This window comes from Glandiceps talaboti, chromosome 1, assembly GCF_964340395.1.
Source record: "Glandiceps talaboti chromosome 1, keGlaTala1.1, whole genome shotgun sequence".
Taxonomy (NCBI): domain Eukaryota; kingdom Metazoa; phylum Hemichordata; class Enteropneusta; family Spengelidae; genus Glandiceps; species Glandiceps talaboti.
Window position 1 is genome coordinate 8,454,658 of NC_135549.1, and position 27,058 is coordinate 8,481,715.

Sequence of the window (27,058 nt, forward strand, 5' to 3'; positions counted from 1 at the left end):
ACATTAACATGTTTATCTTTTCCTTCTATATTAATTTAGGCATAGTTGTATTTGATATTGTTGCTGGAAATGACGACGGAAAGTTTCGAATAAATGGTACAACTGGTGAGATATTTCTAGCCCAGGCAGTGGACACGGAAGTCGTGACTCGCTATAACTTGACAGTTCGCGCAACAGATAGAGGAGACCCTCCAGAAAGTACTGACGTCGAAGTTGAGATAGAAATAGAAAACGTGAACGATAAAGTACCATTTTGTGACCCAGTCTACTATACTACTGTGGTAGAAGGGGAAGCAACTCCAACTGATTTAACAACTCTGAGTTGTACTGACAATGATATTGTAACAACGGATAACGATTTAAAATATTACATTATCGGTGGAGATCCTGATATGGAGTTTCAAATCGACGAAACCTCGGGAATTGTTCAGAATGCATTGGCTTTAGATCTTGAGAAACAAGAATTCTACAAGCTAATAATTGGGATAGAAGACGAGGGGATGGAAATTTTAACAGGAACTGCAACAGTAAATGTACAGGTCACAGGAATAAACGACAACAATCCTGTATTTGATCCTATTACGCAAAGCAAAACTGTGTTTGAAGATGTGCCCGTTGGCGAATCTATCTACACTGTCCTGGCAACAGACGCAGACCTGCACCAAGATGGATCCCTTATGTTCGAAATTCTCTCTGGTAACGATGACAATATATTCGGTATAAATTCAGCCAACGGAAAGATATACCTTGCAAATAATTTAGACAGGGAAAGTGTGGATGTCCATACTTTAATAATCTGGGTAAGTGACCTGGCTACGGTTATAGATGATCGACTAACGACCACAGGCACGGTTATAATATCAGTTGAAGACGTAAACGACGAAGCTCCTATCTGCGATCCAGTAGATCCTGTATTCTCTGTATCAGAGAATGCCATACCCAACTTCAAAGTGGATGACATAAATTGTACTGATGCTGATATTCTGGGATTCAATGGTGATTTCACATTAGAAATATTATCTGGCAATATAGGGGATATATTCTATCTACACACAAATCAGCTCCTTGTCAAACAAAGTCCTGACTATGAAGTTAGACAGAAGTACACCCTCCTAGTAGGACTTTACGATGAAGGGACTCCACAACAGTCTGGTACGGCTACGGTGACAGTAAGTATCCTATCAGAAAATGAATTCACACCAGAATTTGTCATCCCCACTGGAGGTTACGTCTTTAATGTCTTAGAAGATATGATTGCAACTACGGTTGTTGGTACGGTATCGACAACTGATGGTGATTTGGGTATTGATGGCACACCTCGTTTCTATATCATAAGTGGCAATGACGACGACCTGTTCAGGATTGACAGGGATTCTGGTGATATTTTCACAATCGGTTTTCTAGACAGAGAAGTGACATCGTCATACGAGCTCGACGTCATGGTAAGAGACAGTCAACCACTAATGGCAAGTGAGAAAAACGCAACCACGACCGTATTGATAAATGTGATTGATGTGAATGACAATGTACCGCAATTTTCCCACAGCAGTTTGATACTAACCGTTCTGGAGGGCCTGGCACCTGGCATTGTAATTCAGACAGTGTCTTTCACAGATAGAGACGAGGGATCTAATGCTGAATTCGACTTTGAAATAGTATCTGGAAATACAGGATTCACGTTCGATTTTGATGGCTATAACCTTATTGTCAACAAACGAATTGACTTAGCCGTAGCTAGTTCATACAACTTGATAGTCAATGCAACTGATCACGGTACTTACCCAGGTCCATTATCAAGCACAGGAATCATTATTATTCATGTTAAATCCATAAATGAGTATACACCAAGTTTCGGTATCACCAATGACTTCATGCTGATCCCTGAAAATACCGCCATTGGTGCGAAAATATACCAAGCTACAGCAGACGATTTTGATGTTGGTTGTCACGGAGAGCTTAAATATATCATTGGAGGCATCGAACCAATAGAAGATGCGGACTCGTTTAATGTAAATGAAATAACTGGTGAGGTACTCCTCGCATCCTATCTAGATAGGGAATGGATTGATACTTACAAAGTTAACTTAACAGCCATCGACGATTCTTGCAATGGAACTGATATCAGGGCAGGTAGCATGATACTTAACATCCGGGTAACTGATATTAACGATGAAGAGCCTTACTTTTCAAAGCTTTCAGGGTACACTTTTTATGTTAATGAGAATATACCCTTAGATACAATGATCGGCCGAGTTTTCGCCGCAGATGATGACGACGGGACAAATGCTGACATCATCTTCACCATTGATGAAGCTAGTATCGTTGACACATTCAGAGTTGATGAAGATGGTGGCGGCATAACAACAATCAAGGATCTTGACCATGAGACACAGCCGGCTTATAGTTTCCTGGTACGAGCGACTGATAAAGGAGACCCTCCACGGTCATCTGTCACCAACGTCATCATAAACGTATTAGATCTGAACGACAACCAACCGATCATCGACCCTGATATCATGCACGTAGCATTCTATGAAAACCAAGAGGAAGGCTTACTAATAACACCAGTTGACGCCTATGATATTGATGAAACTTCGAATGGTGAATTCACGTACGAAATTGTGTCTGGTGACATTAATGGAGCTTTCAGGATCGATCCAATGACTGGGTCACTATACACATCTAATATTCCAATGGACAGAGAGAATATACCACTGTAAGTATCCATAGTAATACCGTCATTGTCTTTTCAAACAGTTACATTGTACATGATGATGATGGTGGTGGTGGTGGTGGTGGTGGTGGTGGTGGTGGTGGTGGTGGTGGTGGTGGTGGTGGTGATGATGACGATGACGATGATGATGATGATGATGATGATGATGATGATGATGATGATGATGATGATGATGATGATGAATTGGTATACATTATGTGATGGAATGTCTGTACAGACAATCACAATGTTTCATTCCTCTAATATTTCCCAGTCTCTAGGTGCATGTGTGTGTGTGTGTGTGTGTGTGCGTGCGTGCGTGAGTGCGTGCGTGGTTTCACGTTTTTGTTTTGTTATGGTTGTAGTCTCTTTGTGTTAAAGACGTACGTGCATTGCTCAGATAATATTTGGGGGATATTTTCATTATCTCCTCTTTGTGTTGACACATTCTTACTGCATTGAAATCTTGCGAAGCACTTATCCAACTGCTCTTGATCCACTTTTCCGTCTACAAAAGAAAACTGGCGACTTATAACTTTCTCTGACTACCAAGCCCATTCTACCTCAGTCTCTTTTTAATGAACTTAACATCCTTGACATCCATAAACTTTGTAAACGTCAAACTTGCATGTTCATCTTTGACCTAAAACACGATGGCTATATACACACTCTCGACCATCGCATTACTAACCAGTTGTCCCATACCTATCCGACCAGATCAGGTAAAATCACTGATAACCTACGTACTGATTGCAAAAGTAAACTTGTCAATTAGCCAACACACAATTTTAAATTTGCAGTTATCCAAATCTGGAATTCTGTGTCCACAACAATGAGAAAGAACAACAATAGACAAGTATTTAAGGTGTAACGTAAAGCAGCATTTTTTCAGGGGATGACTGCATCTTCCCGACCCTTTACCTTGCCTCTATAATTTCATCTTTGTGTGTATGCTTGTTATAGTTCTATTCATAGCATTTGCTACACCGAGAAAGTTTCTGTATATTTATCTAATTTTTCACCAACACGATCCCCACTATTTAATATGATGTATTTTTTTTAGTGTTGTTATAACTCGAACCCTTAATGTACCTTAATTTTCATGAACGTTTGGTCCAAGGACTTTGATTAGTTCTCGGTAACTATATCCATGGCCCTCACAAGAATTCTGCTTTGTGTAGTACTTGCAAAGAATGTACAATTTATTTTCATTTCAATCCAGTTTGTGTGAAGTCAGACAGATGAAGTTTACTGGCAATTTTCCATGAGTACTGCTATAGATGTGTATTGAATGATTTGACTATTTATTTGTAAAAGCTTTAATGTACAAGTAATAGAAGGGTCTGGCATTATGATAGCAATGATTTTGAGACGCCAAAGAAAAGTCTGATGGCCATAAACTACTTTGAATTGTTTATTGCCCTAACAAATTTGATACATGGAATGGAAAAATTAATTGAGAAATTGTGTGTACGGTTAATAATTCGATGTAACGACATCATAGCGAGTTGATATATTTTTTTCCTTCAAGGTATGAACTAATGATTAGGACAACTGATAATGGTGACCCAGCACTTTCCTACACGGCCTCAGTAACCGTTTCCGTTTTGGACGAGAACGACAACGACCCCGTACTTCAAGAAGTTTTCCTAGAAGACACAGTGTTGGAGAATATTGGAGTTGGAACTAGTATCTTTAACATCCGGGGATCAGATTCAGATATCCATTCCAATGCAAACTTGACATACACTATCGATTATGGAAATACAGAATGTAGGTAACATGTTGGTACCCCTCTGTAGTGAAGTTCTTCTCGAACAAAAGTCTGAAGTGACAAAGGTGAAACCATTTCAAAATAAAAATCTCTTCATGAAATGGCGACTAATGGACGTGAGAGTAATTATTTAATCCGGTTACTTGCCAACACCGTGTCTTTTCAATTTCCCTCAACAACCAACCAACAAACAAATTAAAGTGCCAGCCCAACTGGGGAGGGGGTGAGGGTTATATTAAATGGATGAAATATATATTTATGTGTGTGTGTGCGCGTGCGTGCGTGCGTGTGTGTGTGTGTGTGTGTGTGTGTGTGTGTGTGTGTGTGTGTGTGTGTGTTGTCAAGCTAGTCAAGACTGACAGTTGTTTACGGCCTGCATGCAAGATGCATGCACGACTCATCCATGGTTGTAACTTTGCAGCTTAGGAATGTGCTGTCATATGTCTAACCCATATATGTACATGTAACTTTATGAGTACTAGAGTTATTGCAACAACTGAGTTAACTTTCTCTTTTTTCCATAACAGCTGAATTCTCAATTGACCTACTAACTGGTGTCATTCGATTGGCACAACCCTTAAATCGTGAAAACGTTGACGAATACAGTTTGCATATCCTGGTTGAAGACCAAGGAGTAGACCACGACGGGCTCCCTGATATACGATCTGCTACAGCACAGGTCAACATATTTGTAGGAGACGTGAACGATGTGCCGCCCAGATTCACTCCCCGTTCATATAACTTCCCTATCGAGGAGCATTCTTCGGCAGGTATATTGCTGGGTTCGGTGTATGCAGAAGATCAAGATCTAGGAACAAATGCCGACTTTGAATTTTCTGTAGTATCTGGAAATGGTCTGGGTAAATTCAGCGTAAATTCTCAAACTGGTGCTGTAACAGTTTTGGTTTCAAATTTGGACCGGGAAGAACAAGGTGCTTATCAGTTCAGAGTCCGTGTACAAGATAATGGAGACCCTCCGTTGTATTCAGATGCGACGGTATCGATCTCAGTAACGGATCTCAATGACCATCAGCCAGAATTTACGCGACCGTTCTACGAGGGAGAAGTAGTTGAAAATGCTGCACTCGGGACTTCAGTTCTCAAGGTATTTGCAACTGATGCTGATATCGGAAACAACGCAGCATTGACTTACACCATTGATTCTACAGACACTGAAGCAAACACCTACTGGGACATCAACTCTGACACAGGTGTGATCTCTGTCAGACAAGGCATGGACTATGAAACAGATACAGAAATCGAATTCGATGTCCATGTACAGGACGGTGCTGAAGTACCGATGGCTAACATTGCTAGAGTTATAATAACAGTTGTTGATATAAACGACAATGGGCCTATCATATCTCCTTGTTTCATCACTAATGAAATATCATATCGTCATGCGTCAGAAAAGGGTATACTAGCGACATTCGCTGCGTCAGATCAAGATAAAGACAACAAGGTGTCTTTTGAGTTCTCGCCATCGTCCTATATGTTCCAGATAGGAGTCACGTCAGGTCAGTTACGTCTATATCCCTATTTGATCATGTTTAATTCTACATTTAGTTAACAGGTAACAGTTTATTTCTGTAAAGAGAGTTTCCGAATCAATTGAAAATAAGAGGGTGTTTTCCTTTTCATTATGCATTTGGCAACTGAAGGCAAACAGATTGTTTGACTTTATTAAAAAGAATCAACCAAGCAGACAATTTTATTCAAAACCGATAACCACTTTTACAGACCGAAAGTTATATCATTCCCCTGTAGTTATATAACTATTCCATGTTTCACGTCTTAGGTGCTATCACGGCCATACCTACAGTAGATCCATCACCAGATACCAAATATGTATTGCAGTTATTGTCTAGGGATGACGGTTACCCCCAGCAAACATCAGATCCATGTTTATGCCGAATTGACTCGTTTGATCCCAATACGTACATGATATCTGTTTATATGAGTAGTACTACACAGTCTGAATTTGAAAGTGGTAAAAGGTCACAGCTTCTGTCAACCATGGATGGCCTCTTAAAGGGTCGTATCTCGTCTGCTCGAGTTGGTATATCTCATCTGGATGGAGGAGGTGCAGGCACCGGAAGCAGGCGTCGTCTCCTAGCGGCTGAGTAAGTTTATTAATACTAGCGAACGCGGACGAGAGAACGTTTTATAATAGATTCAATCATATATGAAAGTCAATGTCTAAGGAAATAATATATATTTGCTGCTCTAAGGATCGCAAATTGTCCATACTTTTAAAGACTTTACTATCTCATCATTGTCCCAAATGCACTGGAACTGAAATAAAAAATAAATCCCAGCATTAAAGGTTTATATCGTTTTCTTCCAGTGATCTGACTATCCATGCTTATGCTGTGGAAAATGCCGACGCAGACAATGTCTATGGAATAGAGAATAAAAAGGTCTTCTTAACCAACGAATATCTACACTCGGTCTTCGCAGATGATATATTTGATAATCCTGTAGGAGAATTGAAAAGTAAGTAACGTCACACGAATGGCCTGTAGTTCAAAAGCCGACAACATTGAAGATGGTGGATATAAGACGCCTTGAACTTTAGACTTTTGTACACGATATTACGCGATTTCCCACGATTTCTTTTCGTCACAATTATGTTTGAACTTTTTCAAGAACTTGGTCTTACAATGTATGAACACCACCTAATATTTAACCAGAGGATACTGTAAGAAGAGGTATGCTATGGCAAAAAAGATAGGTCTTAAGAATAGTGTAAAACGGGTCCACAAAATGAATTAAAACGTATAATCCTATTACTCGTTACAGGTCTTGGAGTATACAAGGTTCATAAGTATCCTGGTCAAGACTGGTATCGTACACCTGAAGGTATTGCAGGACTAACGCTTGGAATACTGGGAGCAATCGCACTCCTCACTCTACCATGTTTGTGCTACTGTTGCTGCAAGGGCGGTGCATGCGACGATTGCTGTGCATGTGGCGATGACGGCTGCTGTGGTAGTCGTGGACGGGATGGCTGCTGTGGAAACCGCTCTTGCTTTGATAGAAGTGATACTAGGAAGTAGGTTTTATGTTCTTCTGTTCGTAATACATTGTATATCACATTGTATTCTTATCACATGATTGAATTAAAGGCCTTTGTCAATAATACCTTCTAGGAATTTCCTTATCAAATCATAATACCTTATTGCTGCTGCGATATAGCTCGTAACAATCTACGTTCTTGATAAGTGCCCGGACAACCAATCTGTTATCTGAGACAAGTATCACTGGAGCACCTTCTTTTGGTCTGGAGAGATCATTAGATATATACAAAATTAGTGTTATGAATCTAGCGCCCAATGGATGACTTATCAAGTTATCCGTAGTTATCTGAGGAAGTAATCGTCGAGATCAAGAGTAAGCTGTATTTCTGCGCTTTTCGTTATTCACGTTAGAAGTGCATAGCTGGTAACCATAGTTTTGATGGTTACACCTTTTTTCTATGTTTGAAATATTTTTAATATGTTAATCTAACCACTAAAATATGTTGAATTGGGCCTGGGAACTGGTAGAGTTGTCAATTGGAATTCGCATAAGATTTTCTATGATATTAACATTTATAATGTGATATATATGTTTTGGTTACCGATGGATTTGAAATACTGATTAATACTGAATACTAATTTGAAATAATTTTGGTTAACAATTTTTTCCGTGCTCACACATATCTAACCCAATCGTCACGTTGTATCGATTCAGATTTGCTGCTATATATTTTCATCATGTACCATGCGTATTACATTGCATTTGCGTGGATTTTGTATATTGACTTTAGCATATTTAGTATATTTCAGTCACAGACTGTGGCACTTTAACAATCTCGCGAAACGTTCAATGGGTCACATAAACTTTTGATGCAAACTACATATACTTTGGCAATCCGAACGGATATCTCGCATGTATACATTGTATGCCAATATCACATTAATGTGTCTTTCTTTACTTCCATTCCTTTCTTCAAATACTATTTAGACCAAGAGCAACACGCCCTGCTGCTGGTGGAGAGAGGAATCCATTTGGAAGGGACCCGAAGAAGAAACCAGGCATGTAGAATGGACATTTCATTCTCCAAATAGCTACATTAAATTAGTCTTCTTTACCTGTACTGATGTTTCTAATTTGCATATGCGCCATCAAATTAGGTAGAATCAATATCATATACGAATTACTAAATATTTAAAAAAAATATCAGAGTTTCTGAAAAACGGGAGGGCTTTCCATTGTAGATCGACAGCAGCGCACATTGATAAACAAAACAAACCATCCGTGCATACAACCAGGCTTCCTAAGAATGATCGATTTGGGTATACATGTTCAATGGCTGGTATTATGATATTATGCTTCTACACAATGATGTACCATCAGTTGAAATATGACACATCACTTCCATCAAGTAGACTGAGGTTGATGTCTAAATAATGATAGCTATGTCTTTTCAGATGACGGATATGGAAACGAGAAAAGAAATAATAAGAAAGGTCTGCAGAATAATCTTCTTGGCCCATCTTCAGTGAGTATTATTAGATATTTATTGATCAATATAAGGATGTTGATGACCAACTCGAGAAAACGTATATATCACAAATTCTCTGTTTGGTAAGAAACACTCATAGGTACATGTATACCCTGTACATACTTGTAAATTAACACACTCTTAGACTTGCTAGGTTTCCACTCAGTATTAACGTTTGGGGGTTTATATTCAAATAACACACCTCAAGCATCTTTCAATATATCACCGAATAGCCAATTGCACACGTTTGATTTATAGTCTACGAGCAAAAAGTGGCTGATAGGGCTGAGAGAATAGCGTTAAATGTGTTTCCACGTGTAAACATGCAGTATTGATTGTTTATTTTTCTTTCTCTATTCCAGGAAAGACCTTCCACCAAGGGAGGATTTGGTGGGACTGGGGGTGTCCGCCCTTCTGGTGGAGCTGGTGCTACTAAACCTAGTGGAATTGGTGGAACTGGTGCTACTAAACCTAGTGGATTTGGTGGAACTGGTGCTGCTAAACCCAGTGGTAAACCTTCAAATTCAAACCCCACCGTCGGTGGTGGCAATCCAAACGCTAATCCAAACATTGGTGTCCTTGGCTACCCAGGCCTGAGTGTTGGTCCGAACAAATTCCGACAGGCGGCCGAACAGGCAGCAACAAAGTCGAATGATCCAACGGCTAAAGGAATTGCACAGAGGGCACCACCTCCCAGTGGTACTGGCGGTGGTGGTGCTGGTGCTGGTGGTGCTGGTGGAGGAGGTTCCTTACTTGCTCCCGGCGGAGGTAAACCTGGCGGCGATAGTGGTATGTTTAATTCCGATTGGTTAGTCTAGTCTGTTATCCGACAGGTATCGCTCAACGAGTCTCTTTATGTTGATGAAGTAACTATTTGTGTATAAAGGCATATTTGGTGTGTCTGTCTGTGTGTGTGTGTCTGTTTGCCTGTTTGTTTGTCTGTCTGCATGCATGTATGTATGTATGTATGTATGTATGTATGTATGTATGTATGTATGTATGTATGTATGTATGTAACGCCCACGCCGATGTAACGCCCACGCCGAAGTACAAGTACATGTATGTACGTATCGTTTCAAGTTCTGGCATAAGTTAGAGTTGTCAATGCATTTGCAACGGTTTTGTACATGTTACTTAGATCGTTATGAGTGACTATCGTACTTTTGTTGTATTAGCAATAAAAATACTCTTCTAGGCTTTATACATGTACTCTGATAAATGTTCATACCGAAATGTGTCCATCAACAACACAATAATCTGTTTGATAACACCCTCCCTACTCTTTTACATTACAGCTCCAAAAGTACCTGATTCTGCTTTAGATGGTGGTCGTAAAAGCTGGAGAGGAAAGTAGATCTGAAAGGATAGAAGACAATGAGAGTCGTGACAATGAATTTAAACTCGTTAAGAGGAAAGTTGCAATTATCTGACGATAACAGGGAAAGGAAATAGAATCGAAACAGATAGACGAGGAAAATTAAGATTTAAAAAATTATAGTCAGGTTTACTTTTCCTGGTAGTTTCCCAGCATACTAGAGACTACGACTGCTTGAACTTTTGTTTCCGTGGTTCTTGAGAAAAAGGTTTACAGTAACAAATTGATGATTCAAACCAGTAAGATTAACAATAACGCGAGATATAATGTGTTGTCTCAATTGAAGGCACGTAGTCTCATAAATAAAGTCATGGCCTGAAAAGGTGAATGAGTGCAAAATATAGGTAATAGGTGATGTTACTGGTTACATCTGTACATAGATACTACACTTTATGTTAAGTGCCACCTTTCAATGGTTACAACTTTTGAACCGGGACATTTATTTTTGTTTTTGTAATTTTCTGCAGTCTATCTTATTTGCATAAGTATACTGTAACGAACATTTACATCTTTTAATTCGTATTGAGCATTCTTTAAACATTTAACGTCATACGTCATGTAAATAGTATTACGCTTTTCACTCCATAGAGCTTCTACTCTTTTGTTATGACACATCCGGGATATACAGAGAGAAGCATTGGAATAATCCAACCACTAACAACTACATTCTGCGATTTAACTTATTCCAATTGGATTGGAAATTTTGAGAACACAGTGTAATAATTTTTTATATCATTTTTTGTGTCTTTCTTTCTTACATATTCTTTTTGTCGATGTTATTATTGTGTAGTAATAAAATCTCATCGGCGCAGTTGATAAGTACTAGTTCCGGCAGTTCTTTTTGTTCAACCAAGATATACGTGTATATATAAATAATGTCAAAGTTTAAAGTTTCGCCTTTACAAATAATATATATTGCATCTTTTGCCAAATTCATATTATTTACGTGTACATATGAGCCATGTTTGACAAGATTTGATCATCTCGTTTTTTGTCCATATTTGAGTACTATTTGCGATTACAGAACACTTAGAGAATAACAAGTAGTAGCACTATATGTCCATTTGAGTTGTATTACAATTGTATTTACAAGTGACAAATGTGACATTATTATACCAGGAAATAGTCTGCATTCAAGACACCATCAGCAAATTGTCGATGTCATTAGGGAGAGAGTACCATACTTTCCACGTACGTACATACATACATACATACATGCATACATGCATGCATACATGCATGCATGTATACACACACACACACACACACACATACATACATACATACATACATACATACATACATACATACATACATACATACAGAGTGTGACATCGGCATATATAGAGACATATATTTATATGTATGAGATGGAAAGTAAATTATAAAACATACATCATGACTGAAAATCATTTCAAGATGGCGTTAAGCTGTTGTCGTTTGATGCTTGTAATATTATGTATGTAAGTATTCTGAGATAAAATAAATAGCATTTTATTATATAAATCGGCTTTCTTTGTCAGTCTTCTTCTGTTTTACTTCAGCACTATACCAGAAGGGTGGACGTACTGGACATCTAAATGTATGGGAAACCCCTGTATAACGATTGTTACATTTTGTAAAACATTTAACAATCAATTAGACACTATCCAGGCGTGAAGTTTCACAATTAAACTACGACCAATGCAACGTATTCAAAACTTTAAAAAAAAAAGGGAGGGGGGGGCATTCAAAGCTAAATTCGTTCAAAACCACCTTTGCTATTAATTATTTTGTCTCCCCGTAATAACCATTTAATGCAGAAAAGGGTTCCCAAATCTGGTTATCGCTAGGCAAACACCATGCCCAAAATTTCGTTTTTACGAATATTCAGCTACATTCCGACACGAAAAGACTAGACTATTAAGGTGTATAGGTAATCACAAACTGAGTAAATCATTTACAATTACAGCATGCAAACTTTATTCATATATATAACAACTAAACTACTAGGCATAGCAAGTGGTAAATTCTGTATTAATTTTATAAAATATGTTTACTTCAAACTACAGTATCTCTGAAAAGAAGGTCTAGATTTTTCTGTGTTCGTATTAACTAGAAGAAATAACATTAAAATTGAAAACAATTTAGTATTCTTGTCAAAGTATACCAGAATTACAAAAAGACGTATCCTTATCATGCTGATAAGGTAATGTTGACCGTGAAGACAAGCGTGTTAAACTTTTTACGTTCACTTAAAAATAAACTGAAGGACAGATTAAAACACGGTGTTGTAAATCACAACCCTTCTCAATTCATGAAAATTGCTCCAAATCCCAACTAGAAAGAGTTCCGACGAAAAGGTGTGAGTTATTTCAAAACATTTCATTGCTTGACTAGTCATGAATGTCGGTCAGATGCAAGTCTTTGAACTAGTCTGCAAGGTATAAGGACGTAACTGAAGCAGACAAAAACTGAATCATAAAACTTAACCATGAAATGAAAGTCTGTTGTAGTAACAGTAATTAAGTACAAATTTTCGCCTCCAAAACTAAATTAATCGTGCGAATCTTCAAACTATTGAATATAAGGTGACAATGTATAGTTGATTGTAAACGTGTCTTGTTATGAAATTCTTCATTCGTCTTGAGGGTTGCCATAACGACGAGATCTCCTCCCGGCTAGTTTGTCTTGCAAGTCTTGCTCAACACGGGCCTTGTCAGCACCTTGTACCTGTTTGAGGTGGACTTTATCAGCTTCGTGTTGCTTTTTTATCTTCTCGACATCATCTGTCAAAATGAATGTACAGCTCAATGTAGTTAGGAGTTTAAGTAAGTTTACTGTTGCATTGGCAACAATGATAAGGTATGCGCCTTCAAAATTGCATTGTACCTGGGGGTTTTATACACATCTTCTATTTATAGCCAGCAGGAATTAAAAGATTACGGCATGGGTGCAGTGTCTGCTTTTGAATAAGCGATTAGTGGTTGTTGGATTTAATAGCTACCATGTAAAAAAAATACTAGACTAAGTGGTGTGTCTTATTAAAAAAAATCGCTGTACCATGTACATTGACGTCCACAGTTTTTTTTTCTGTATTGTGTCAAACTGTCTTTGTGACCACTGTGTATAAGTCTCCATCGTATTCTGGAACATATCAGATAGTATAATATATACGACTCAGCTTTGTACCATATTTCAATGAAGTGTTTACGACAGCGGAGCGAAATTGCGAAATAATTATCTGTTTTGTTCGAGTACTCGTGACAAAGTGCTCCTCTGGCACACCCATGTATGTTTCAATGGCTATAGAACGGTCCCTTTGAATGTAAGTGGTGGGGTTTTTTTACGATCATGATACCTCGTAAAATGCATCAGCTTTAACTTTTCTGATTTTATTATACCGATCAAGTTATTGTTAAAAGTTATAGAATCAAGCAGGCGACAAAATTCGTAAGCATTACAAGGACCCGCCTATAGCAATTTATGTTCTCAAAATAGTACCGTTTTAGACTGAGCTTCAAGTTAGCGCTGTCTAACTTTTGAAATGTTGTGTGGGAGTTTGGAACTGTAGCTGCAATTGCTATGTAGCGAAATATTTTATGTATTGTGCAACGTTTGGCTAAAGAAATTCTATCCTTTTAAGGCTATGTGCCAGGTTTGTGTAAAGCTGTCTATACTAATACTATACAAAATGTATATGAGCGACATCTGAGTGTGTAAAGCTGGGAAACTTCCGAACGATCACGTTTTTTGGTGTGCCTATCAACCAAGCCACTTTTCATGGGCTACAGAAAGTTCAGACAGCAAGATAAAGTTGGCTGTGAAAACACATGAAATTAGGGAGCCTTCAATAATTGCAAGGAGGCGGAGGAAATCAGGCCCGGGCTGTTGTGTAAAAATGACTCTCCTCCCGCGATTCCGTCGTGCTATAAACTTACCCTTCCTCTAACTTTCTTTCTGACCCCCCCCCCCCCCACCTTAAAATATTTCATAAACATGGTTTAAATGTTGTAAGATATGGAAAAGGACACTAATATCCCCAGCGTCAATAATTTAAAGGACCAACTTAATCTCGCCGCCAGGCCACATGTTAAAAGTTTGAAAGGTATTGCTTATTTCCCAACTACTATTACCACGGTAGTGCATTTGTGTGAAATCGTCAATGTATTATGTGTTTCGATCTCATTGGCTGCGCTGAAGGCCAGGGCATTGCTTTGTGACTCCCAAAAACTATGGGCACACTCTCGATATTGTCGGGACCGAGGTCAACCTCCCACAACATTATCCCTAATATCTTACCCAACTGTTCCCGATTTACTCCTGTTAGACCCACTTTTGATTTCTCCTCACACCCCATCGGACAATTAATTCAGTGCATGGTTGTCAGCAGCGATTTGATTGACAATGGGATGACAATAAGGCACCTAACCCTAACCCTATCTCTAACCGATGTGGAAGCAGTGGAATGCCAAATTCCCAAAAATGCAAAAGTAGGCAATATAATGGGACAAAGCAAACTGTGACCCTCCCCTCTCCTCATTTTCTAAAATATGGCCCAACCCAGAAGACCGATTTGGAAAAAAAGTCACCAACTCACATCCTCCCTGTAATTATTGAAGGCTCCCCTTAATTGTTTTAGAATTTCTAATACTAATATTATATTAGCACTACAAAAGAGACTTTTACATGATGTGTTGAATGACTGTGCGAAACGACTAGGCGTATATCCTTGTATCAGATCAGAGGCATGGTCATTACCATGCTCCAGTATCAGAACTTGTCAGTAGTAGTGTACTGAAGTACATGGTAATGTCAAATCTTTTAAGTTAATACTATTTTTGTCACAAGACCGTTAAGTTGAATCGTATAATCCCATCCACAAGTGACTGAGGTAGAAGTAGGGCAGTCAAACTGACACCATCTTCTGCTTTGATGTCCCCCAAGTCAATGAGAGTGAAAACATCATCAGATTCCAACTCTCAAAGTCCATGTGTAATGAAATGAAAAGTCTTTTATCCATAGACAATAATTCTTTCACTTAAGCCCCGATATATATAGGTCAACATAAACTCCATATTTTCTCTAGAGACTCAAACAGTTCGATTCCACCGTGACAATAAACGTCTATTTAATTAAAAGCGTCTTTCTATGATGCGAGCTCACAGTGCTGCACCCAGTTTCGATGGAATTGTTTTCTTTTTCTTTGACAGTTGACCAAGACTATTAAAGTGGAAGTCAGAGAGTTGGCAACGACAAACCTTTATTGACATTGATAACTATGATTTTGATCAGTCAGTTCACAATACATGCAATATCGGCATACACTAGCGCTTATCTGTTGGTGGTCTTGTTTTATTGTATGTAATGAATTTCAACAAGGTTGACATAATGTATTCGCCTGAAATGAGTAAAGTTTAAAATACTCGTCCAGTTCAAGTTAATTTATTCGACGAATAAATAACTTGAACTGGTCGTATTGATATGATACAGGGCTTGGAACAATTTAGTTTTTGGACACTCGGGGGCAAGTTTTGATCGGTTGCCTACGTTGGCTTCTAATATTAGGTGTAATTCCATAATAACTACCGTTGTCCACAGATTGCTGTTTTAACTTACAATCCGCTCATGAAGGTATTAGGATTATATTTGTGTACCTACATGGCTCATATTGCGATGTGATTGCGTTTTCCGCAATTTGCATAAGATTTAGTTACAATTTTTGTCGGTTTATAAAATTTTACTTTCAAATAGGTAGTCCATTGGCTAAGTAAAAATAATTCAGTGATCGAACCCAAACTCTAAACTTTCATATCACGAACGGGTCTTTTGTGTAAATGTCACTGCAAACCAGTAGGTGTAAACAATGAACTTCTTCATGTCGACGATAAAGAAGACATGTTTGCATTACTTTGACTCTTGACACCCCAGTCTCTTTTTCACTGACAATATCAAAGAATTTATTCTTAGCTTTTTAAAAAAAAATATTTTGACCCAACCTAACATATTTTACACAACCACGTCCAGAAATGGAAACACCTAGCCACACCAAATACTCAAATGTCAACATCCAGGTACGGATAATTTTATACATTGATCACTGGATGTTGGCGAGCAGACGCGGGAAGTAGACACAGAGTGGAGTGAACGTCGATTACATTATATATTCGTCGAGGAATATCACTTTCTATACGTATTTACAGACTTGCTGTTTACATGTAATACTCGAATCGCAGTAAATATAAAGCTCTTGTTGAAAACCGTGGGATTGAATATATGGAGTAAAGGGGATCTGTTGTCTGATGTGAACCAAACTCGAATTGGTAGATTAAGAATAATAAACTATATGTATTTTTTCCATTATTTGTTATTCTGTTTTCTGGCCCAACTAAATATGAAAATTAAAATTGTGTACCAGGAGATATATTACATGCACTTCTCCTTGGTAATCCGACACTGATATGATTAAATTATCCATGTTACATTTATTTGGCTTAATATTTACCCGTTGCATTATATGAGAATTTCACTTTCACATGCACAAATACACAAATGATATTAAAATCACGCAAAAAACTACAAGCTTTATTTTAGTTAATTTGAAATGTGTACAGCGACTGATGTTGATACATTCGTATAAGCAAAGTAAAATGGTCAAATATCAAAATTTGTACACACATTGACACAGAAAAGATTTCTGATAGTAAAGCGCTTAACGTACTGTTAAACACTGACATGGTTTCTTTTTCATATTTAGTGTATAAATCTAAATTTAACATTTCCTGGAACACAACAAATAGCCGTGTACATGTACATTGTATATCACCTCCTAGAAGATGAAGCAGGTGAACGAGGATGTTCGATACACGAATGTAAACGGTAACTCTTCAGATATTAAATTGAGTGTCCCTATGTTCAAACTCAAAGAAAGAAGCCATTATAAAACCATAAGTATCATTATGTTTACTTGCATTGGTGAGTTTATACTTAAACACACCTCGTCAGAACAATCAACCACATGTATTCTAAAAATATGGTTTCTACCATCGATCATGCTCTATTGATTTGTCCGTTCCACATTAAAGTTCTAAATTTGCAGACGTGCAATTCAAACGAAAACCTTGCAAAACCTTAAAAACTATAGCTAGTGTGTTAATGTTCACTGCAAAGTGTACATGCTAGTACGAGAGTCCAATTACACAAGTTGAAATGAGAAGGTTGTTCAGGTGACTGTTGCTATGTAACGATAATCACAATCTTCACTCTACATTAGGCAGCTTGCCGCCACCTACAAAAATATAAATAGGAAACAAATACCATCAGGCAGTGTCGTGGATATTCCAAGTAATTTTTTTTTCAGTACCTTTGTATCAAAGGACAGGGGCTATGAGACAGGTAAATAACTATCCTATGATGTAATTCATTGTAATCACGTTTTTTTCTATCACGGAAAATTGACCATGTTATTGTTAGCACACACACACACACACACACACACACACACACACACACACACACACACACACACACACACACACAAGTATTTTTTTATAATGTCGACGCTCAATTGACAAATTGTAACTTTACAACGTCTTGCTAATATTTATATTTATCAGGAAAGTGTGACCTTTATTGAATTTGCCAATATTTGTCAACTCATGAAAATATTACAACTACGGTAACAGAATGTAAAAATATTCCAATTGTAACATTTCAAGTCCCCCCCCCCCACTCCCCACTTTAAGGATTAACATAGGATTGTTTCCCCAAATTGTTTTCCATGTTCTCAATATCAACAATTCATCATTTTATACAAAAGTTAGATCTTTGGACTACATACCTTCTCATTTCATTGAATACAACCATTCGCAACTCCAAGACTTGCCGAAGCGTAGCTTGCAATAGTATCGCTGGAGAAACGCTGTGCAAAGCGGTTTCTATAAATATTAGTTATGTTAAGGTGTAGATTTGCATTATTAGTGGAAGGATTTGGATAGGGTTTCCGACAAGCACGTGTTACGCTGCTTAATTCAATTGGCTGTCAAAATGATTCATTGGCACAGTAGGAAGCTTGCGTTAGAAAGCCAGCATTCTACACGTCACAGAAAAATTAAGGAATTCAATATTACCTTGTACGCCACCGCCTCTTGCCTTACTAGCCAAACTCTTGAATTTATCTGCAGCACCATCGTCTCCCATCTGAAGAAAATAAATTGTTCCTACATATTACTTTCTTGAAATGTTCGACCTGTAGCTGTCTATATCTAGAACACAGTAACCAACAACATCACTTGGTATTATGGATAATTGTGGTGAGGGACCGGTGGTTTTTTTTTGGTCGGTCGGGGAGCGGTGGCGGATTGGTGGTGGGGTCCCCCTGATTTTGAAACTGGCAGTAGGGGGTCATCATGTTTTGAAAATTTAGACAGACAGACAGACAGACAGACAGACAGACAGACACACAGACAGACAGACAGACAGACATGGGTGAAAATAAACACATACACAAGTAAACGTTTGGTTATATGCTGAATGATACTTATATACATATAAACCCTTTTGCTAACCAAAATGTAACATAATGATGTATTTTCTTTCAAATATTTCATAACATAAGTGTTTGCTATATGCCACTTACAACAGTCGTTCCGGCGTTCCCTTTGATGGGTAGATCTTGCCTGTGGTACTCTTTGTATACTGTAAGATAAACGATAACTCAATACAACAACACGTTTATGATTAGTTGACAAAAACTTTCCAGTCCTACTTTAAAACTTAGTAATGTATTAAAACTCACGTTAAGATCTTTAAATAACATGTATGTATAAGCCAAATCATCATTTTCAGGTTTGCATTATTGATGACAGTTTCAAGATATCATGGTATATTTAATCAACTACGCAATCATATCTTTACTCATGAAATGTTTTGGTTGAAGTTTTGTTGCGTCACAACAACATTGCTTACCGTTCTCTCCCCATCCATGTCGATTTGACGGCGGCTCTTCCACTGATGGTGGTGGTTTCGGTTTGCTTCGGCAGCAATTCTTAATTGCTTCCACGATTCTAGACCAACAGTTACCACAGCAACCACGACGATATCCAAATCCATCTCCAGCACACAACCTGGTGATTTCGGGTTTAAGTAAGAGCCTGGTTACCGTTTTTGTTGAGTTATAACTTATCAGTACTCAAAGTCAAACTTTGATACTAGTTATTGATGAATTGCCAAGTTCACGTACAAGGCACATCTTGTGTGATATGTGTCACACGCAATATTAGAAGGCCTTAGCCTGTAAGTGACTGGCAGTCATTACATCATAGAAAACACATGTAAGAATAAGTGAAAATGCACAATCATACTCAATGTGCTCCTTACAGAGTGCACAACAGTTCAATTTACTAGTAACACATATTGTATACGATTTCTACATATTATGTTCATGCACATGTAGTGATATTTTATGAAGTGAATGAAAACTTTACTTGCTAATCGCTATCTTACTATTCGACACTAAATCCTGGCGAAAACAGTGTATTTATCATTTTCACTGACCTATTATGACATGAAATTTAAAAATGCTTCTAAAACGGTTTTGAAGCATTATCCGACCAGTACAGACATGTATTCCACGTCATAATTTGTGTAAAACTGGTAAAACGTGACAACATTTGATAACGTTGTATTTCTTTTTTTTTCTTCATTTTGTTCCCTGAGTGGCAAACCATATTGGTATCGATTTTTAAATTAACTTACCCTCCAGATCGACAGCAACAATGGTACATCAACGCACACAAACCAATAAGAGTAAGAAGACCAAGAAGTGACAACACAGCAATTGTTGCAATACCTCCTGCAGAGGTCCAGAATGTATCCACATCGCTTGTGTATTTCTCAACGAATATAGCAGGATAGTCGGAAGAGCCTGCAAGGGAATTTTTAAGTTGATACACATTTACTATGGTCAGACACACAGTAACACACAGAAATACAATTGTAATACGTTTACTTCCTAAAGCTGGTCTCTCTATTTTATAGAATTATGACTGTTTCGGCCTCTGGTATATTTAAAAAATATTTAAGAAATAAGCAAAATAGCACACTGTTGGAAAATACTACTCTGGCAATCGAAGTCCCGGTTTACTAGGATAAGCAAAATCTAAACGTTTTGTTGTTCATTGCGGTATATTACACAAGTGAGTGATAGCGATCTACCCGTTACGCAAATCTAATCACCCTATGACCAAGATAGTGTAAACATTGGAAATCCCCAAAAATGTATACTGCAAAATCGTGGATATCATCAAAAAATGCCACCCTACTGCGAGGAGTACAATCAAACCAACTCCCATTCAACAGCTTATGTCAGCATGTATAATTATTTACTTCCTGAATGACGAGATAACTGGAACAAATTCATCGAGCACAAGAACGTCTTTGGGTATGGTGTTCAACAACTTACTGGACAATGAAGCAGAAGGTGTTCCTACGTCATCTGATGCAAAGACTGAGTAGAGGTACTGTTGAGCGATAAAATTCTTGGAGTTTGCCAATCCCGAGTCTTTGTCTGCTGTATCATCAGCAACGCCATAGATCCACGCTATGACACTGTAAGAAACAATTTCAAGACATGCAGATTAAAATATATAATGAGACAAAGTATTGCTAAACAACACTCATTTACTAAACGAATCAATAATTCATTCAAAAATCAGAAGGTGTCATTTCAAATGTAAATATCGAATTATATTCAAACTGCAGAGTTTCTAGAATTCAATATGGAATTCCTACTACGAATTAGCAATGTATACATGACGAAACATCGAGTACCTTGTGGACTGCAACAGCTTTCTCACTGACGCAGTGACAACATCACCCATGACTGTTAGGTGAGAAAGTCCAATGCGACCAGTTGGGTAATCAGCAAGAATGATGTTAGTCAGTGGTTCGAGAAATTCATCTAGATTATCCATTATGTCCTCCTTGGTACGACCAGTGATGTGAATACCGATTAAGTTAAGGTATGGATCGAATGTGTCTATTCGACAATTGATGGCTGTTGAGATTAGTGGCGGGTTGCCCATATCTGTACCAGTTGCTGTAAATGTATACTTTGTAAATACAGTTGGTCGAGCGCCAACGTCCAAACTAACATGGCCGGTTCCTACATTGACAGTAAATGTACTTGTCGAATCTTGGATGTTGAACTGGACATCTGACGTTTGGTCAGCATCAGTTGCAGAAAGATGGATTATTGGTTCACCTAACAAGTTCAAATATGACATTTCTCCACTATAGAAAGATGGACTGAAAACTGGTTCATTGTCATTAACGTCAACTATTTGGACAGTGACCATAGTGGAAGTAGTCAATGGAGGCGATCCAGCATCACTTGCAAAGACTGTAAGCTCTATTTCTCGATGCTGTTCACTATCAAGTTCTTCCCTCACACTTATTATACCCGTAGCAGAATTTATAGCAAAGTACTTGTTTGCTGTAGGTCCATTGTCATCTAAGGCCGCTGATAAGGAATAAGTGATAACACTGCCTTCTCCAGCATCTTCATCCTCTGCAGAGACGTGTATAACAGTCGTACCAAGTAGACTATCTTCACGTACACCACTGGTATACGGCGATGTGTTAATGAAGGCCGGAGCATTGTCATTTTGATCAACGAGCTGGATCAAAAGAACATTGTACGATTCTTCACCATTACCTTTGGTAATATGCACGACAAAGTTGTACTGGGGATATGTTTCATAATCAAGCTCATCCGACACAGCTATTAATGTACCAGTTACTGGTTCCAGATAGAAATGTTCCGCATACTGTCCTTCAACTATTTCATAGGCAAAGTTATTACCACCACATATATCAGCGTCAAAGTCGTTGCAATCAAGAGTATCGATTACCGTACCACTTGGGATATTTTCTTGCACATACAAAATTACGTCAGCTTCGACCATGGGTACCCCTTCCAACGGTTCAACAACATTTATGTTTGCCGTACACTCATCATACAAAATGGTCGGATTTCCGTCATCTTCAATACGAATGACAAAGGAATAACTTGGACGCACTGCCCGGTTAAGAGTACCACTCAAGTAAATGTTGCCCTTCTCTGCGTCTATATTCCAAGATCCTGCAGTAAAATCAATCAACAGTGGCGTTATTTCAAGAAAGGTGCCATGAGTAGTTGATAGAGAAAGACACTAAAATTGTTCCTAATAGATCTAACCTGTACGACTTGTGGAAAGACACCAATAGTTTGTTACTATACATATATGCGGTGTAACGGTTAGGATTTAGGATATCGATGTTGCAATAATTAGTGAAGACCAAATAGGGTTTAAAATTCAATTGCAAATATATACATGTCAAGATATCTAAATAGAGTAAATGGATTCTACTTCAGACAGATATAATGTCTTGATCTCACTAACAGTATACATGGAATACATGGAAGCAATGGATGACAACATTCTTCCACTATTTGTTGCTGAGTGTGTAAAGCTGGCAACTGCGGATGATGAGGAGTCAAACATGACGAGATATTAACAGGTGGACAAATATTACACACACACACACACACACACACACACACACACACACACACACACACACACACACACATACATACATACATACATACATACATACATACATACATACATACATACATACATACATACACACACGCACGCACACACTCACGTACGCACGACTACATAATACTGAAGCACACACATAGACCAGAAAATCCTTATTTCTTACCATCATTGCCACTTATGATACGATACGTTCTTTGAGTGTGTTTGAGCTTGTGGTCATCCCTGTCATAGCTTCGTATAACCATAGCAGTCATTCCCAATTTCATGTCTTCTCTGACGTCAGTTGTCAATCTCCTATTGTATGGCTGCTTACATACCGGTGCGTTATCATTCAAGTCTTCCACTGTTATGTTAACCAGTGCAAATCCAGTGAGAGCCGGGTCACCTCTATCAGACAGCCGAATTTGCAGATTATAACTATGAGGAAATACAATTAAAATAAATTGAAGTGGTTCGTCCATGCTTTGAGTTTTCAAGAGTTAAGAAGTCTGCCTAGACTTGAACTCAGCCTTCTCGAATTCGCTGACCCCAACATTAGCATATCAACCTGGTATACGAGTGTGTATCTCATAAAATGTAAGTAAGCATTTACTCTGTACTTATCAAATCGGGTTACGTTCAAAGTTGTAATGAACTGAATATTACTGACAATTCACTGAATGTTAATGCTAACATCATTCGTATTCTTTATATCTTCCTCATTATAGGAAACACCGAGTGTCGAGGTATTGTTGATGCATCCAGGGATGCTCCCCAACCTGAAAGTACTGTTGATGTAGTATCTACACATATTGCCCATGCTGTAGATTTTATGACGGATTTGCATTGGGTTGGAGTGAAATAAACGCATTGTAATTTTTGTGGTCAAACATTTTTTATTGTTGATCTGGAATTGAATTGTAACATGGTGCTACCATCGAGTATGTAACTGATATGTGAACACTTGAATGGCCATAGTTATGTTGTACATGTGTTCTAGATGTGAGCATGAGCTAATTCTATGATACGTGAAGTTTAATAATTGACATATTTATATTCTCATTACTGATCTGTTTACATTCAAACCAATGTAGTCTCGTATATTCTTGTCTGTCAAATGAAATGCAATAACAATAACAGGAGGAGGGTTACTGGTGTACCTGGGGAAACCCTTCTTTGTTCGGTAGAGTCAAACTGAACTTCACCCTTGTTACTTAGGCCGTGGCCAATTTATTCAATCCCAGAGTGGTTTAACCTCTCGGTTACCAAATATTTGATGTAATAGATTACCTTGATATGTCTTCTCTGTCCAAAGTAACATCTGTAGTCAATATCCCAGTATCTTCATTTAGAGTGAAATGGTTTTCCTCGTTGCCTCCAACTAAAGTGAAAAAAGTATCGCCATTTGATCCTTCATCAGGATCATATGCTTCGAATTGCCATATCTGTGTTATGGGTGCATTCCCCTCTTCTATAATGAAAGCTACATTTGATGGTGTGATTATAGGTTCATTATCGTTAACATCTATTAGATGAATCTCAACCTCACAGAGTGCTGTACGTTGAGGAGACCCCTGGTCTTTCACTTCCAGAACCAAGCTGTAGATCGCATGCTTCTCTCTGTCGAGGATGGTCAAAGGAATGACATCTAATTGAAGAGACAGCGACCCTGCTACAGGTTCAAGATCAAAAACATCCTGCCTTACACCAGACACGACATTCCACAAAAGTGCCCCATTCAAGTCAGCATCGGGATCAGTAACCGTAACTGTAGTGAGAATCGTCTCTAAAGGCTCTGGATTTTCTCTGATGTAAACGATATCTCTATATGTGGCACAAATTGGATCATTGTCATTCACATCAGTAATTGTGATTTCAAGTGTGAAGTCGTCCTTTTTAACGAGAGTCTCATTCTCCGCACTGTCATAAACTGTGACATTAAGGTAATACATATCTTGAAATTCTCGATCAAGGAAGCCACTAACTGTTATCTGACCAGTACCTTTGTTAATATGGAAGCTGCCATCGTTTCCACCGAGAATGTAATAACTCAACTCTCCATGCAGCCCATAGTCATTATCATTAGCATTGACAACATAAAGTGGAGTACCAACTGGAATATCTTCAGGAATTGCTATTGTATCGGTTTCAGCTGCAAACACTGGTGGTGCTTGGTTTAACGGTTTGACTTCAACATTGATCCTTACATAGCCTGTCCTTTGGGGTGTGCCTCTATCTGTGGCTTTCAGTCTCAGTTGATAGAATTCAGTTCTGTGCCACGCTAGGGTGTGAAAGAGCTTAAGATCATTTCCAATCAAAGTGAAATCATTTCCCGTGTTTCCATTGTCAATTGTGATGTCTATTTCAGCATTAGTACCAGTGTCATCATCAGTCGCTACCATTGTCATAATTAATGAGTCAATAACAGCGGATTCTATCACTGTGATTGCATATAACTCTTTTTCAAACATTGGAGCATTATCATTTGTGTCCAATACAGTGATGGTTACAGATTCAACATCAGTAAGTTCATCTCCAAACATCGGGAGGCTATCTGCAGCTGTTATTTCCAATGTATAGCTAGTTTTGGTTTCCCTGTCCAGTTGTCCAGCGACATAGATGTCACCTGTAAGTTGGTCGATATAAAACTTCCCATCACTATTTCCACCAGTGATTGAATATCGTATTGTACTGTGTACATGTAAAGGTGCATCGACTATGTCTTCGGCAGTTACCTTGTATACACTCGCTCCAATGCTGGTATCTTCATCAACACCTGTTGCATAGCCTCCAGCAGGTGGCGCAAACGTTGGTGGTTCCTCATTTACTGGTAGTACCCTTACAACAATATTACCTGTTGAGCTATATGGTGGAATGCCCATATCAGTAACTTCAATTGTGAGAAAATACGATGTTAAAGATTCAAAATCGAGAGCACCATCTACTACAAGGCTATCTCCAGATATTGCAAAATGACCAAGATCATTTCCAGTTATTATGTCGATGGTATAGTCAGTGTTCGGTGAGCCAAGATCATCATCTTGTACAGTTAATGAAACAACCGTAGAACTGGTAGCTGCATCTTCATACACGGATGCTACATATATATACGGGTCAAAGTATGGAGTCTGGTCATTTACATCATTAATGGTTACCCTAACAGACGCCAATGCTGACCTCTGACTACCAACACTTGCCTGGTCAGTTGCTGTTATTTCAAGGGTGTATTCATTAATATTCTCCCTGTCTAGAGCCCGTCCCACTGTGATGTCACCCGTTACAGAATCGATTGAAAACACTCTGTCTATGTTTCCATCTGTGATAGCATAACGAACATCACCATCACTCAATGCATCTTCATCGGTCGCTAAGACTGTTTGGACAAGAGTTCCAATAGCTTCATCTTCAGTGACAGAAGTTAAGTACACAGAAGTAGGTTGATACATCGGTGGGTATTCGTTAACACCCTGAACAGACACTGTAATGACTGCAGTTCCAGAACTTAGACCATCAAAAACAGATATGGTTAGGACATAGCTGCTATTAAATTCAGCATCTAACCGGCCTTTAGTATACAGTATGCCAGTGTCTGGGTCGATTCTGAAGCTCCCATCATTCCCATCAACGATGGAGTAAGTGAAATTGCTACCTTGGTCCAGATCAGAACAGATTGGTTTTATAATTGATGTACCAATGAGACTGTCCTCATTTACAGACTCTATGTATGCCACAGGGTCACAGGTGGGGATATTGTCATTACCGTCCTGAACGTCAATGTTGAGAGTTGCTGTGCCACTTTTAACCACATCGCCATTGTCTTGTGCCTGTACTACCAGTCTATATGATGTTATGGTTTCCCAGTCAAGATTTTTCTGAAGATATATGGCCCCTGTACTAGCCACAACATCGAATACTCCATCATCATTACCGGATAGAATCGAGTATGTGAATTCTCCTGAAATATGAAAAGGATAACTGAAACTTTTATATGCAGGATTTTAAATAAGGCGTTCCACTTATTCTGCTATAAATGTGATAAATAGAGTACTGTGAAAGGATTTGTGTATTTGGATAAGTA

The 27,058-nt window shown here is 38.3% G+C and overlaps 3 protein-coding genes across 3 annotated transcripts in view; 1 reads left to right on the top strand and 2 right to left on the bottom strand.

The window, feature by feature from the left end:
• The window catches only part of LOC144441358 (cadherin-23-like), a 44,639-nt gene extending 33,014 nt beyond the window's left edge, over positions 1–11,625 (top strand). The window contains exons 20-29 of the mRNA XM_078130917.1: positions 40–2,716; positions 4,245–4,486; positions 5,015–6,004; positions 6,286–6,610; positions 6,835–6,983; positions 7,290–7,542; positions 8,496–8,566; positions 8,963–9,033; positions 9,399–9,825; positions 10,332–11,625. Of these exons, the coding sequence (XP_077987043.1) occupies positions 40–2,716; positions 4,245–4,486; positions 5,015–6,004; positions 6,286–6,610; positions 6,835–6,983; positions 7,290–7,542; positions 8,496–8,566; positions 8,963–9,033; positions 9,399–9,825; positions 10,332–10,390 (5,264 nt within the window). The 3' untranslated portion in view covers positions 10,391–11,625. The remainder of the gene's footprint in view (positions 1–39; positions 2,717–4,244; positions 4,487–5,014; positions 6,005–6,285; positions 6,611–6,834; positions 6,984–7,289; positions 7,543–8,495; positions 8,567–8,962; positions 9,034–9,398; positions 9,826–10,331) is intronic.
• A 1,402-nt stretch (positions 11,626–13,027) lies between these two features.
• On the bottom strand, positions 13,028–23,462 carry LOC144442324 (cadherin EGF LAG seven-pass G-type receptor 2-like). The gene is made up of 8 exons (XM_078131674.1): positions 23,165–23,462; positions 21,221–22,532; positions 20,853–20,998; positions 20,147–20,315; positions 19,358–19,515; positions 19,025–19,087; positions 18,520–18,609; positions 13,028–13,179 (listed from the first exon to the last, which is right to left on the bottom strand). Exons 1-8 carry the CDS (start codon positions 23,460–23,462, stop codon positions 13,028–13,030), a joined length of 2,388 nt encoding a protein of 795 aa, XP_077987800.1.
• Positions 23,463–24,266: 804 nt separating this feature from the next.
• The window catches only part of LOC144442412 (protocadherin Fat 4-like), a 41,445-nt gene continuing 38,653 nt past the window's right edge, over positions 24,267–27,058 (bottom strand). The window contains exon 20 of the mRNA XM_078131794.1: positions 24,267–26,935. Coding sequence (XP_077987920.1) covers positions 24,267–26,935 — 2,669 coding nt within the window. The remainder of the gene's footprint in view (positions 26,936–27,058) is intronic.

What these genes read in the sequence shown, in the direction of transcription:
- LOC144442324 (XM_078131674.1), bottom strand. Translation starts at nt 23,462, where the DNA reads ATGGACGAACCACTTCAATTTATTTTAATTGTATTTCCTCATAGTTAT. An exon ending in AAGCTGTTGCAGTCCACAAG is followed by an intron (nt 20,999 to 21,220) that starts GTACTCGATGTT and finishes TGTTTCTTACAG; the next exon opens with TGTCATAGCGTGGATCTATG. An exon ending in CGCCGGAACGACTGTTGTAA is followed by an intron (nt 18,610 to 19,024) that starts GTGGCATATAGC and finishes AGTAATATGTAG; the next exon opens with GAACAATTTATTTTCTTCAG.